At 41.0% G+C, this 14,679-nt stretch overlaps 2 protein-coding genes across 6 annotated transcripts; one reads left to right on the top strand and one right to left on the bottom strand.

The window, feature by feature from the left end:
- Positions 1-501: 501 nt before the first annotated feature.
- On the bottom strand, positions 502-6,976 carry pcare1 (photoreceptor cilium actin regulator 1). The gene is made up of 2 exons (XM_031321430.2): positions 3,227-6,976; positions 502-1,121 (listed from the first exon to the last, which is right to left on the bottom strand). Exons 1-2 carry the CDS (start codon positions 6,607-6,609, stop codon positions 998-1,000), a joined length of 3,507 nt encoding a protein of 1,168 aa, XP_031177290.2. The 5' UTR covers positions 6,610-6,976; the 3' UTR covers positions 502-997.
- A 1,626-nt stretch (positions 6,977-8,602) lies between these two features.
- On the top strand, positions 8,603-14,641 carry spdya (speedy/RINGO cell cycle regulator family member A). 5 transcript variants are annotated; one of them, XM_031321266.2, is made up of 8 exons: positions 8,603-8,706; positions 8,890-8,968; positions 9,379-9,663; positions 10,890-10,948; positions 11,045-11,130; positions 11,262-11,433; positions 11,645-11,996; positions 14,062-14,641. In XM_031321266.2, the coding sequence occupies exons 3-8, from the start codon at positions 9,411-9,413 to the stop codon at positions 14,121-14,123; spliced, it is 984 nt and encodes a 327-aa protein (XP_031177126.1). In that variant the 5' UTR covers positions 8,603-8,706; positions 8,890-8,968; positions 9,379-9,410; the 3' UTR covers positions 14,124-14,641. The 5 variants fall into 5 exon arrangements, 4 of the variants coding, with proteins under 4 accessions (XP_031177126.1, XP_031177127.1, XP_035850465.1 ...); XR_004895698.1 differs by lacking the exon at positions 8,603-8,706 and having other exon boundaries at positions 8,713-8,968; positions 11,645-12,000; positions 14,062-14,170; positions 14,208-14,641; XM_035994572.1 differs by lacking the exon at positions 8,603-8,706 and having other exon boundaries at positions 8,713-8,968; positions 14,062-14,170; positions 14,208-14,641.
- The last annotated feature ends 38 nt before the right edge of the window (positions 14,642-14,679 follow it).

Below are 14,679 nucleotides of genomic sequence, written 5' to 3'. Positions count from 1 at the left end.
CATAATATAAACACTTTAAGGGGTTTCACTGAAGCACACTAGGTATTAGTTAAATCTTACTATGTATTTAATGTATTAACTAATTAAGGACACAATTAATGTTAATAAAAAAGAATAGGTGATGCAAATGTATTATTGATTGTATGAGGTTTTTTATTGATAAACAAATTGTAAAAATGAAACATGAAACAGAAAAATAACAATTGGATAAAAAAAAAAACTTAAATACTGGTTTAGGGTGGCCTTACTTTTAAGCTTGCAGCATATGACAACAAAGAGACGTACTGTCTCAATTTAACAATGAATTCAATCAACAATCATATAATATTTCATTATTGATGACGGCATTATTGTTTGGTTTAATAGGCTTTCCAAAAACCAAAGAAATACCAAAGAAATAATTTTCAAATCCTGGTTCATGGCACTCATGTGATCAAGTTACTTTCAGTTCATTCAATGGCTATTCATTAATGAAGAAATACTAATCCATTATGTATTAACACATTTGATTAACTTTTTCTTTCTTTCTTAAATCGATAAAAGTTGAGAAAAGACACCTTTGACCGTTGAGTTACCAAGACGCTACGTAGTATTTGAAGTTTGAAGATGGAGCCTCTGAACTAAATTAACTGAAAGTAAACGTAAAGTATGCAACCTTGTGTGAAGCATGATTAATCACCTGCATCTGTAGTCTTGTTATGAAACCAGGAAATGAGTTCCATATATTGTAAACATTAAATTGTGTAACAATTGTTTTTCCCTCTTAAATACATATTCACAAACCAATTCAGGAACATAATTATGCAGATAGTGTATGTGCACAAGTATGCATGCAAAGATGCACACCTTTTTACCAAACTTATTACAAACATTGTGGAGGTGTGTGGAAGTGGATAAAAATAGTTCTTCCTCTCTTCACAGTGGCGTAAACACTGTCTTCTTAAATCCTTGCTAAAGCCTGCTAATCCATAATCCCACTGGTCCTTCACTGGCCCCTTCAGTCTCTGTGCAAGGCATGTCCAACAACACACAGGTCCGGGTGTGATGTAGAGCGTAGTTGAGCTCTGAAGTTTGATTGGCTCCCCCATAATTCTTCGTCCCTGGTTGGTTCATCGTCCAGCCTATAAGATTGTATGGAGAATGTTGTCAATCACAAGTCGGCCAAGTCAGTTATAAACAAGAAGGGTGCATGACTGAGATTAGTTTGTAAAGTGGCTCAGTTCACTCAGTTACTCAAATCATGTATGGCCGCATAGGAGCAAACCCCCCTAAAATTAAACATTCGCTTCAAATGAGATTTTTGGAGTGTTACTAGAGACTATTGTGACAAATAACCCTTGATATACTCAACATTTAAAATGTATGAAACAGCAAGATAAATACATAGTGGAGAGAATTAAATGCAGAGATATTAAAAAGACTGGATTTATATTTATATTATATTGTATGTGATAGTCTCTAGCTGATGTATCAACTATTCAAATATTCTCTTATCCTTGATGTACTCCCACTATATCTTAGGAGCATATCATCATTATGTCTATTTGGCTAGCATTATAGATAATTGAATGATAATCTCGTCAATGTGATACAACAGCATTGTCAAGTCTGTAAGATACTTAAATAATTTACTGATATATGAGGCAACTGCATTTGCTTATTTCAGACAAAGTCATGTCTCAGTAGACATAGTCATGTTATTCATTTAGTATATTGTGTACACCTTCAATGCTTATTGCAGTATGGTTTATACTGATGATTAGTAAGAATGAAATATGCCTTAGTAATTCTTATGTATGACTTAAGAAATCAGCAATGCAACGTTGAGCTAGTGATTTTATGGGTTTCTTACTTTCCTACTAAATTCCAGGAAATGTCCTAGTCATTTTCTACAAAGGAGCTGGATATTTCCTGGAAAGGGTTGTGGTGAAAATGGCCAGGTGATACAGTTGGTAGCTAATTGCCCATGGAGGTTCAAACAATTAATATACAAATATGCACTTTGACAAACACAACTATAAAAAAGTTTCCAGAGTGGTTAAAAATTACAGATAAAAATAATTAAACAATTGTGAAGAATTACACTTACAAATTAACATTTACTTGGTTCCCAAGTTAATCTTTGTCAGTTAAAGAATTGTTAAGAATCTCCTTTCATTCTTATTACGGAGTTTTGCCAATAAACTGCTTCTTATAAAATCCACCTACCTACATAGGCTACTGTTTTCTATTTTTTATATAACTGCTATAGTTTTTCTGGTTCTTTTAGAAAAAAAATCCAATTGGTGAGTACATATGAACTAAACTAAAGATGGTACACAGTAATTGGTACCAATTTATATTGCCCATTGTGGGAAATTTCCTAAGAATTAATCATTTAACACCAGCAAATTACTCAGAAAATTTACAGAAACTATGAAATGAAGTAGATTCTCTGCCCGAGCCCGAACCGATATTTTCCGCCGCTATCCTCGGGCCGGGCTGGGCCCTTGATCAAGCGTTTGTGTTTTTTTAATCATTACTTTATTAGCCTTATTCGGTGGGGAGAAAGCTATGCCTCTCCAGCTTCTCCCGTATGTATGTCCTGCACTGACTTGAGTGTGAGGTAAACTGTGCTACATCGTGTCTCCCCCATCTGCAGCACTGTTCACGGCCAGTGCGTCAGCATGCAGACCGTGGCGAAGGACAGTACTATTAATTAGGTGATCGAGACAAGAAAGTCTCCTATATGGTTCCAGGGCTTTGATTATGTTGCTGCCTTGATCTGTTACCCACACTATTCGGCTGAGGGAGCAGCTAGGGTCGAGTTTTTTTTTTACGTTTCTTCATTTGGATCCATTTGCGATCCATTCCATTCTGAATAAACAAACAGCGCAGTTTACATGCTTCGTCCTTTTTGCATTACCTGTATTTATTAAGATAATTCTAAACAGATTTCTGTAGTTCAAACAACTCGGAATTGTAGTTGAGAACGTCAGTTATAAAGGCCCACGTATTAAACAATTGTCGGGTTTAAATCGGGCTCAGGCTCATAATTATAGTTAATGTGCCAGGCCGGGCTCGGATGCAACGTGCACGGGCTCGGGTAGGTTCAGGCTTGATTTTTTGGGCCCGATCTAAGCTCTAAAATGAAGTTAGCTATAAAATAAGCTATTACAAAAGATTGAATGAAAAGCCATATTAACGGATTTAGGATGTGTAACATAGAAACATGGTAAACACTCACCCCTGTGAGTATATTGCTGGCTCACTTCCACAAGTCTCAGCCACTGAGATGCCTGGTGATCTTGGTGGCAGATTTAGACTTGGCCTTCGGTCTGAATGGCTACGTCGGATGAAGGGTCGAGGTCCTTGAACAGATACAGGAAACCTCCCACGACTCCCCCAAGAACGTGAGAGAAAAGAGACCCCAGTAGAGGTCCATGCTTGAGGGGGTCGAGGAACTGGACAAGGCTGGGCCTCAAACAGGGATGGGGATGCAGGGCAGAACACTGAACGTGCATTACTGATCATCCGTGCATTAGATGAGTCTTCACTGCTGTTCTCCCTTGACCATCTCTGTACTTTTGGCGAGGCTGGTGGAGACGGTGCTTTGAAAGGGTAGGAGGATGATGAATTTGAGTTTAAAATATTCTGCTTTGTGACAGGCGGGCTGGGGAGCCTCTCTTGAACTACTGGTGGTGTGGTGAGTTTCCTGTTAACAGGGGGGCTAGCTGAAGAGGGTGGAGTAGGTTGCCTTTTGAAGTTATGGGGACTGGGAAGTCTTCGATGTAGACTACTTGGTGTAGAAGGTGTGGAGGGTAACATTCTCCCCCTATGCATGGGAGGCGTGGCAGGTGGTTGGCTCCTGACCACTGAAGGAGGCACTGTAGACACTGTAGAGTTAGATCTAGGCACTGAAAGGTTGCCACCATCTTGTATGTCTGCTGATTCTTCTTGACTGGCAGATCGATTTGTTGCTACATAACCTGTTGAAGATCTCTGTGAGTCTGAAGAGTGTCTTAGATGTATACTCTTTCTGCCTTGCTGGTACAAGGAATCCTTTTCCTTTCCTGGGTCTGCCTCCAGTTTGACATCTGGTTGTCTGAACTTTGACGGAGCAGATGTGTCTTGTTGATCTGCTCTAGCAAGGGAAATAACCTTGGAAGCTTGCGGCAGGCCTCCTTTACTTGGCAGCACTGTCCCTGAATTAACTGAGGCCCTCAGTCGATGCGATACTGCAGCCCTTTTTAATACAGGTGATTTTCCAACTTTTATAGCCCCATCATCTGCTCCACCAGTTGAAAGACTCTGGGCGCTTTCGAAGGAATTGTCCAATAATACTTCCAGTGGAGGCGGAGGAAGACTATCCAGATCTAAATCATTGGCTTTCTCAGATGAGGTGGATTCCGGTCTACAGCTGGTTATTCCAGTGCTTAGCACAGCTTCTACATTCCCTAAACCAGGTAACACAGGAACACCACACTTTCGTACTCCTTTGAGAGGCCCCAGAACTTTAGGACCTTCTAGATCCTCTATTCCTTGGCTAAAGGTATCAATCAGTCTTTTGACTGAGTTCCTGCCTCTGTAAAATCCCGAAGATGGTCGTGGTGATGCAGGAGGGCTTGGGGGTGGGGTGGCTTTTATTGGACCCTTGGATGTTTTCTTGTCCTTAAGTTTATCTTCTTTCACATCACTGGCTACCTCATGTGTTTTACTGTTGCTCCTTATAAGGCCTGCTTTGTCATCAAGTGGTTGGGGATTGCTGTTCTTCGGTAATAAGGGATGTTTGCGATTTACTGCCGGAGATTGTGCTGGTGAGGTTCCTTGATTTTGTTTTGATGGAGCAGTCTTTCCACCTGCTTTGCTTCCACCTGCCTTGCTTTTACTCATCCTCTGTAACTTCTGGTTTAAATCCTTCTGTGTCCTTTCTAGTTCAAGCAGAGTAGGATCTTCACCTTTGTTCCGCAGGGATTCTGCTGACTGGGAACGTCGTTCCCTAGCCACTGGGGTCTTTTTTACCACTGCCTTCCGAGGTGCTGTTGTTTGAGGCCTCCTTGGAGATTGTTGTTCCTCCTCTTCTGTCCACTGGTGTCTACTGGTTTTTGGGCTGCCAACTAGCTTTGTTTTGGCACTAGCATTCTGTGATGGGACAAACTGTATCTTACCACTTATAGCATTTTTCATTTTGAGAGTCATTTCAACATTTTGAGGATTCTCTATGCGCTTTGGGGGTATGCGGCGTGGGTGTTGTTCACGGTCAACAGGTGAAGAATTTGATCGCGGTCTAAAACCTACATCTTCCATGCCTTTATCCATCTCCTCATCATCATCATTGTCATCTTCCTCCCCATAATCTAAGGAGACTGATCCTAGCAATGAGTCTCTTTGGTAATTAGCCATTATGGTACATGTAGAACCTAATGAGTTGAGTGAGGTGAGAGAAACACTCGGACTTATTTGACTTGCAAGCTTTTGCCTTGATACTCTTTGCCTAATGGTCATGGAGTTATATCCCATAGGACTGACAGGAGTAGTTCTATTTGTCCCAGTGGACGCACAGCTCTCTCGTCTATGACGTCTTTCAGATCCAGCAAGGGATTCACTCTCAGCCCCAATACCACTGTCCTCACTAAAGAGAGCAGAATCCTCTGGCCCAGGCTTGCGCAGAGAGGCCATTTCAATGCGAGATAAGAGTCGCATTAGCCTAGTCTCTACTGCATGTTTGACTTTCAGTTTCTCCTCTAAAAGCTCTGAGACAGAGGCAAAGTACTCCACTGCCTCCTCTAAAGCAGACTCCCCAATTCCACCCACAGTCTGGCTCACATTTTGCATTCTCTGTGTGGTGTACTGAAGCAGCTGCTGCAACAAATCCGGTGGGGGCTCAATATTAGCAGAACCAGACTTCAAAGGTGGAGAAGATGAGAGGTTTTTCATTTGACTAGGCCAAGCAAGATGTTCTCCATTTTCTTTTAAAACTTTTTCTCCCTCGTCGGCCATCTCCTCCAGACCCTGAATTATTTCCTCATAGCGTAGAGCCATAAAAGCAACCATAGTCTGCACAGAAACCTGTGTTTGGGTTGCTTGTTCCAAAAGTCCTAGTAAATCGTCATATTTGTTTATGCTAGGATTCAAAAAAGCATAAGCAGCTTGGTGAGCTTTTACCAAAGGTTCTGGGAAGTCCACTTTCTGTTCTGTAGGTGTTTTGTCTTTTTCCTTGTCTTTCTTTTTTAGCCCCTTAATACCTCTGGTCATTTTTTTTTGTTTTCTGCCAGGCTTTTTTTCTGTCACATCCTGCTTGTCAACATGCTTGTCTTTTTTCTGTGAAACGGTGTTGTTGTCCATTCTTTGACTCCCCAGTTTATCCACGTTTACTGCTTCAGGAGATAGCTCGGTCACATATCTCTTTTTTTGTGGCGTCACATGAGCCTCTTTCTGGCATGTCTGGTTTTGTCCGGCTGCCTTTCTCTCCTTTGTATCCCCATCTGTTGATCCAGTTGAATAACGATTCTCTCCATCTTCAAAGTGGGAATCTCTGGGGCTTTCTTGAGGCGCAGGGGGAAGCATTCGCCCCTTCCTCATGGGACCCAGAGTCCCAAAATGGTTACCTTTGGATGGTGAGCAGCCCATTTCGAATGTTTTCAAATGAAAGCCGATAATTCTGTCTTCGTTGAGACACCAACACAGCAGTGCACTGAATGATGCAAAGAATAGCCGAGGTCCTTAGCCACCTGCTGTAGCTGTCATTTTCAGATGGCTGAGGTTGTCGAGTCTGATTAGATCCCTCTCCACAAGGATGCTGCCAAAACCAAACATTGATACATCCATTTTACAAATCTCTTCCAGCTGTCATAGATAGGCAAAATAAATCCACAGATCGATGGTCATGTTTCGATAAAATGTCCTTGTAGCGTGCTAAGAAACACATCCTTCTCTAAGAGGACAAGCAGCTGAGAGGATTAGTGAGGCTTTCAGTGAACTCAGCATGCACACATGTCATGTTAAAGCATATAAAACTCACCTACTCGTAAGACTATAAGCTCATTTGCGTAACGAGAGCTGGCCTCAGGTGGCTTTTTATAGCCTGCAAAACAATATCTCCCTGTTTAGCCCTGGGGCCATTTCCATTGCAAAATTAAAAACAACTAACTACATTTAAAAAAAAAAAAAAGGTAAAAGTGTTTCTTTTCAATTGCATGTGGTTGCAGTTATGCAGATAACAGGTATACTAACTTTATTCTATCAACAGTGATATGCCATAGGCTATCATTGCTGTTCTAAAATGTTTTCATTTGACAAAATATAAGTTATTTTCGTGATTTGTTGATCTTCTTTTTACTTCTTTATCTAGAATGAGTTCCTGGAACAGTGAGGCAAGCTTTAAAATAACTTGAAGTGCCTCTGCCTCTCTGTAGTACACACTGAAATGTGAAAAGAAAAGATTAAAGTAATCCTCTTTTTTCCTCTTAGGTCTGTCTTTTGAATCCTGTGAAGAAAGAAAGATAATAAGAATAAGATAAATATATTTGGTGATGGCGCAATGGATATGACACATGCCTTTGGTGTGGGAGATCTGGGTTTGATTCCAACTGCGATACATCAACCAATGTGTCCCTGAGCAAGACACCAGAGGCATATGTAATTTAGAAGGCTAAGCCCTGTGGTTGAGATTACAATGTATACTAAACCATGATGTGATGAAGGCTTTTTAACAAAGATATCATGTATCAACTTGTTTCAGTGGATTCGGGGTATATATTACCTAAATTGATTAACTTGTTAGAACATTTCAAATCCTCTCATTTGGTTCTTTTAAAGACCTATTTCCAGTTATATGTGCAGCCTATGTATTTGCCCTATATATCTTGAATATTGTATAAATTAGTAAAAACTGAATCTCTTGAGTATGGCAGATGCCAGTCCCTATGTCCCCTTGACTTCTTGCCTCACACGTAGTCAGATCACAGCATGACCACAAAAAGAATCACAATCAGTTTTACTATCTGTGTAGAGGAAAGTGACAGTTTTTGTCCCTATCCATACGCAACCCATTTGCCTCAACATGTGCTACACTCATTAAAACTACTGTAATTGTTTTGCCTTTTTCTCATCCTGTTAAAATGATCTAAATATGTTCTTTGTCTATTTTTGTTCAATTTATCTCTGTCTCTGTAATCTCTGTCAAGTCACCATTTAATGTATTAATCAAGCTAGGTCAAGCCCCCATTTTCACAAATTACAGCTGCTAGATGATCAGTCAGTAGGCCTACACTGATCAAATTGCTGTCTCGTTCTTCTATGCCGTATAAGTTACTGAAATATGAAATAATATAGAGGAATCCAACAAGTTGTGTTACCTACACCCACTTATTTATGTAGGCTATTATGAACAACACAATATTGTAGCCTATAAAGTCAAACTAAATTGAATTATTTGAATTCTGATATATAAATAATGGAAAGAGGAAATAAAAAAAATATGTTTGCACAATTATATTAATTTATTCTTTTAGTTTTGTATTCATTCATGATTGTGTTTTATCTAAATCTGCATTTCTACATGACAATATTTTGGAAATACACACTGGAGAGTGAGGGTAGGGGGGTGATTCGCCATTACTTGACGACGAAGAAGAAGAAGAAGAGCGGCGCGATTGGTCTTCGTGTCCTCGCGTGCAAGTGTACTGCTGATTGGCGCGGTTCCCAAACCACACTGGTCTGTGCTCTGTAAGGACCGATGGCTGCTTTTTTTCTTAGTTTTAGCTTTTAAACGTTGTAATTGTTAGCTTTTCCTGTTCTCACTGACATTATTCAATTCAGCTCTTAGCCCTTTAAGGTTATGTCCCGTTGTGTCACTGATAGCTACAGCTGTTTGTAACATTGAATCTGTCGTCTTTTATCGGTTTTCAGGGTGACGTTAACCTAGCTAGCTAACGTTAATTGCTCAACTCCGTTTCATTCCGTTAAGCCAAAAGGAAGAACTGCGGCGGTAAGTACTTGTTTGAGGACGTTGCTATTGTTAGCGTTGACTTAACTTTAATACTTGTTTGCTAACGTTAAGTGTATTGACCTGGGCAAGTTCGAAAATAACGTTACACTCAACGAAATAACGTCAAAGTTAGCTTCCTACAAGCTGGGCGCTTTTTTGCTAGGTGGCTGACAACTAACGTTAGCTTAGTATCTGGTTGCCATTGAGATGTAGCTATCATGTGAAAATGAGGTAGCCTCCAAGGTTAAACCTAACGTTACCTAATGATGCTTTGTGTAGCTCTATTGAACGAGCAATTATTGCAAAACAAATAGGGGTTATTCCTATTATAGGAATAACCCCTATTTTTGGGTTGCAGCATTTAATGGTAACGTTACCTCTCCTCCATTTCCTCTCTAAACACACTGTAGAGCCCTCCACTACAGATGGTCTAAACTGAAGCATGATGAAGCACACACATAGTTGGTGCCAGGCTACTCCCTCAATGACTGTTGGAGTCAAACCCAGCAATTCCCACTCCCTCCAAATCCGAAGAGGTCTACAGCTCAAAAGAGCCAACGCCCGAGACGCCCAGGGCCCACCAGGGAAGAGCCAGCCAAGCCAGCGTCGGGACGCGATCTGTTATACCAAAATGACCATGCCCCCAACCATTGTCATCCAGCGGCAGGAAATGGCATCGTTCTTTAGACTTTTTGGTAAATAAATAGCCCACCCCCTTTTAAAAAAAAGTATGTTTAAATTCAGTGGCATCAAAGTGATCATGCTTACTTTTAAACTTTAAAGGAACACGCCGACTTATTGGGACTTTAGCTTATTCACCGTAACCCCCAGAATAAGACAAGTCGATACATACCCTTCTCGTGTCCGTGCGTGTTGTAACTAGGGATGTCCAGATCCGATCACGTGATCGGAAATCGGGCCCGATCACGTGGTTTCAGACTCGATCGGAATCGGACGTTACCTCCCGATCAGGACTCGGATATATATGCATATATATTCTCATTATTTTTTAACACATCTATAGTTATACGCTGGTACAGAGTTAGACCCTTTTGACTCCACACAGAAACAGCAACGCGTGCGGCATGACATCACTTTGTTGCAGAGACGCTATTGGTTAAATGCCGGCAAAGTAGAACACGGAAGCAGCTTGAAGCGGAAAGCGCGAGTATGTCTGCGGTCTGGAGGTATTATAAAGTTGATGACAACAACATTGCCATAGCAAACTGTGAGATATGTAACAGAAGTGCTCTGTTTGTTAACAGAGTTGTTGAATGTTAAAATAAGGTGAATTAAATAAAAAATAAGGAACATCCTGGACCTGTTTTTTCGCTCTTTATTCTTTTTTTATATATTATAGAAGTATCGGATCGGGACTCGGTATTGGTAGATACTCAAAATCAAATGACTCGAACTCGAGGGCAAAAAAACCTGATCGGGACATCCCTAGTTGTAACGCTGTCTGACGGTTCCATCGGTAGCTTAGCCTAGCACAGAACCTGCAGGTAACTGGTTCCAACTAGCCTACTGCTCCAAATAAGTGACAAAATAACGCAAACATGTTCCTATTTACATGTTGTGATTTGTAGAGTCAGCGTGTACAAAAAACAACGTAACATGAGACAGCCATATTCTAACCGTAAACAAACTGGGAACTATATTCTCAGAAAGGCCAAGTTCTGCTACTTGGGCGGAGTGATTTGCTTTATAGCAAGCCTTTCTGAGAATACAGTTGTTGTGCTAGGCTAAGCTACCGGTGGAGCCGTCAGACAGAGTTACAACACGCATGGGCACGAGAAGGGTATGTATCGACTTGTCTTACTCTGCGGTGAATAAGCTAAAGTCCCAATAAGTCGGCGTGTTCCTTTTAAAGAATGAAGAATGTTTGACATTTGTATTAAATAATTATTTTTGGTTACAGATGATGACCTGATCCATGACTTTCTGTGGATGGACTGTTGCTGTAAAATGACTGACAAGGTAAGTTGTTTGATTTGGTGAAAGTGACAGAATCTCACTGAAGCTTTTAAGATGCTTACAATTAACTGACTCTTAACTTTTCTCCCTAATCATCAGTACCTTCTTGCCATGACCTTTGTGTACTTCAAAAGGGCCCACTTCACTATTGCTGAATACACCAGAAAGAATTTTTTCATTGCGCTGTAAGTTTCATGAAAAATAAATTCCATTCTAAATTTTGTATGTTGTTCTCATTCAAAAGTGAACCATGTACCTTTTCTGCCACTGCTGGAAAACCATAACCCTAAATCTGGCTCATGTGCTTCACATCTAGGTATCTTGCCAACACCATGGAGGAGGATGAGGAAGAGAGTAAGTATGAGATTTTTCCATGGGCGCTGGGCAAGAACTGGAGGAAGCAGTTTCCCCGCTTCCTCAAGCAACGAGACAAGCTGTGGGTTCGCGTCGAGTACAGAGCTGCTGTCAGCAGGCGCTGCTGTGAAGAGGTACACAAGTATAATTGCCTGAGGAGAATGATAAATGGTGTTTCTCTGGGATTCTTTTAAGTGCCTTGTTTTTGCTGCACAGTGCACTTTTTATGGCTTTTGTTTAATGCCAGAAGTTCAGTTTGTTTTTTTTCTTGCAGTGTTTTTTTTTTTCTGATGGAGCTGTATTTATGTATTCCTTAGACTGTGGGTTCCCATCTCTGTCCCCCAGGTGATGGCCATTGTGTCCTCTCACTTCGTGTGGCAGCGAGAGCGGTCAGAACACCACAGCGGCGCCCAGCGGCAGTATGGGTACCACACTCGTATCCCCCGTGGGCCCTCGGCCTCCCCGGTCTCCTGTGCCCTCTGTAAACGTGGCACTGGGTTGGATCAGGGCCAAGGCGCCTCTTCTCCCTCCAGAGGTTTTTCTGTGCAGAGCCCAAACCCCGCCTTTTCACACCCATTCACCTCTGCACTGAGTTTGGAGATCACCCCACCCAGAGCTGCAGTCTCTCGCAGGAAGGCGGTGGAGACTAAAAGCCAGGCACAACATTCCTTCTGCTGCTGTGCTGAGGAGGTTCCCAGTAGGTATCATGTTTCCCAAAAGCAAAAGGCTAAGATCATTATATTCATCTCAGGAAGTTTCTTAAACTTGGGTGTTGCCCAAAAGCATTGTAACTTAAAAATAGAAATGATGGCACATGAACAAATACCTCCTACCCACTTGTACTGTAGAGGCTATCTTAAGAGGCTCTGGTAACCTGCAGCAGCAGCCACAAACAGATTTTTTTGTTTGATCTTTTTTTAAATTTGAATTATTTATGGTGCATATGTTGTTTGCGTTAGTTAGTGATGTCCAAATGAAACTTTGAAAAAAAAAAAAAAAAAAAGGGTTGAAATGCCATTCCTTTTTCTTTAAAGCTACATTGTGTAAGAATTTCTCCCATCTAGCGGTGAAATTGTATATGACAACCAACTGAATATTACTTTCTAGCCCCTCCCATTCCGATCGCGTTTTAACTCCTACGGTGGCTGAACCCAAAATTAGCTCGTAGCATCTCCATCGTTTACACGCAGCTGTTCTAGCCACTCCAATATTAACTTTGGTCTTGTTGCTTTGCCTGTCGCGTTGCTGTTTTAATTCTCTTTTTCACTTCTCTGGCGAGTAATCTCCCCCTGGTATTCGTCACAGTGTGGGGTGCCACTGAGTGTAAAAGGGCGAAAGGCGGAGGTATGTCCCTCTTTGGCTAAATGGCAGATTCTACGCTTACGAGAATACTTTGATTAGTTGGTGGAAGTAATTACACATGAATGAACACACATTTGTTAAAGAACAAAGGTTTTTTTTTTTTTTTTTTTTTTTGCTAAGAATCAACTCAAAAAATTACACAATGTAGGTTTAAACACTAGTTGGGTAAACAAATACAGCTAATGGCTCACAAAGCTTTATTTGGACATCATTAATAGCCAACTGAAAAGGTGACAGACATCCACAATCGATGCATTGTGCATATTCATGAAATCGTCACTGCTTGATTTCAGGTTTAATGCGTTTAAGGGTGCTTTCACACCTGCCTCGTTTAGTTCGGTTGAATCACACTAGAGTTCGTTTGGGCAGGTGAGAACGCGGCATTTGCACTCGGGTGCCCACCAAAAGCGGACCAAACAAGCGTACCGAGACCTGCTTGAAGAGGTGGTCTCGGTATGCTTTCAATCGAACTCTGTTGCGGTTTGTTTGTAGTGAGAACGTGATCCGTACTCGAACCGCACCAACTATACATACTCCGCAAGTCTGAGCTAATGTCTCCTGTAGTCAGGTGTGTTTAGCAATCTGCGATGCAGCAGAGCAGCAAACTGTAGCAGCTTGCAGCGTTTCTCTCACAGAAATAGAGTGCAGTCAAGCTTGCCGTCTGTCACTCGCATCTCCATGGTCAAGCCAGCTGCCGCTAAAATTGGAGACAGACGCCGGCAGAGCGTAGTCTCGGTGACCAGAGCAGGCGTAGTAACATCTCTAGCGAAACAATGTCTGATCATTTTAATGAAATGAGCTGGTTTTACCATGGAGATTCAAGAAATATGCACCAGAACACAGGACCTTCTTCCTGTATTTACTTTCTTGCTGACACATCCGACCAATAAGATGAGTGGAAGTTCTTGCGTGATTTGTAATGGCGCATTTTGGTACGCTTGGATTTTTCCAGGTGTGAAACCAAACCAAACCAAACCGAGGGCAAATCGCTCCAAGTTTACAAACTCACCAACTGATTCAGACCAAAGCAAACAAACTACAGGTGTGAAAACGCCCTAAGAGTAACATCTGCCTCAAGCAGCAGTTATATTAATCAAAGCTCACTTTGTTAAACTTACTTACTTTGTGTCTGGATTGTGTGTAGATGTGATTTAGCTGGATTACACCTGGTAGGTATTTCACAAAAGCAGGATTAGAAAGTAAAAAATAGGATAGATGGTGCATATGAAATGTATGTATGTATGTATGTATATATAACCTGTGTTTCTCACTTCAATTTGAAAAGCTTGAATATTTGGTTTAGGAATAGGATTCATTGTAGCACATTGACTCCTAATATAACTTCAGAAAATATTTCAAGTTGCATTAAACTACATTTTTCTATCCTCCCTCTTTGTTAGGGGATGAGTCTTGCTGTGGGTCCACATATGACACCTCCATGGACTGGATCAGTGAGGAGTAGAGTGTCACAGCACCTCAGCAGACCCAGCTGTTCTGTGTATTGCTCTCTCTCCTCTTTAATACCACTTTTACTCTGAAGTAAAGGTCTGAATCACAAGTGTAACGCAATGTGAACCTGGTACTGATTTAACGTAACTGGTCAAAACAAATTCAACCATTTAGGTGACTTTAAGAATGAGCTGATGTCATTCCATACATCATTTTGTGATGGCAACATGCAGTAAGACTGATGTGGCACACCAAAGAGTAATGTAAAGATGTGTTTAACCTGCACTGAGTTCTTTGTATTTATTTATTTATATATTTATCTGCTGAAGCCCTTTGGGATTTTTTGACGACCACTTATTTATACACAGATGTTAAATGAAATTGACAAAAACACTTTGTTAGACTGAATCAAAGTTTAGCCACTGTCGCATACTGGGATTCTAGTGGGTGTGTTTTTAGTATTGTTACCAATGTGCCTGTTTAATGATCCAACACTGCTTCTTAAGTTTGGAATAAAGACTTGAACTTAAAGTTGTCTTTTTGAGTCTTTATTACAAACTTTTTTGTTG

This window comes from Sander lucioperca, chromosome 18 (genome assembly GCF_008315115.2).
Source record: "Sander lucioperca isolate FBNREF2018 chromosome 18, SLUC_FBN_1.2, whole genome shotgun sequence".
Taxonomy (NCBI): domain Eukaryota; kingdom Metazoa; phylum Chordata; class Actinopteri; order Perciformes; family Percidae; genus Sander; species Sander lucioperca.
This window is presented reverse-complemented; position numbering and strand designations above follow the sequence as displayed.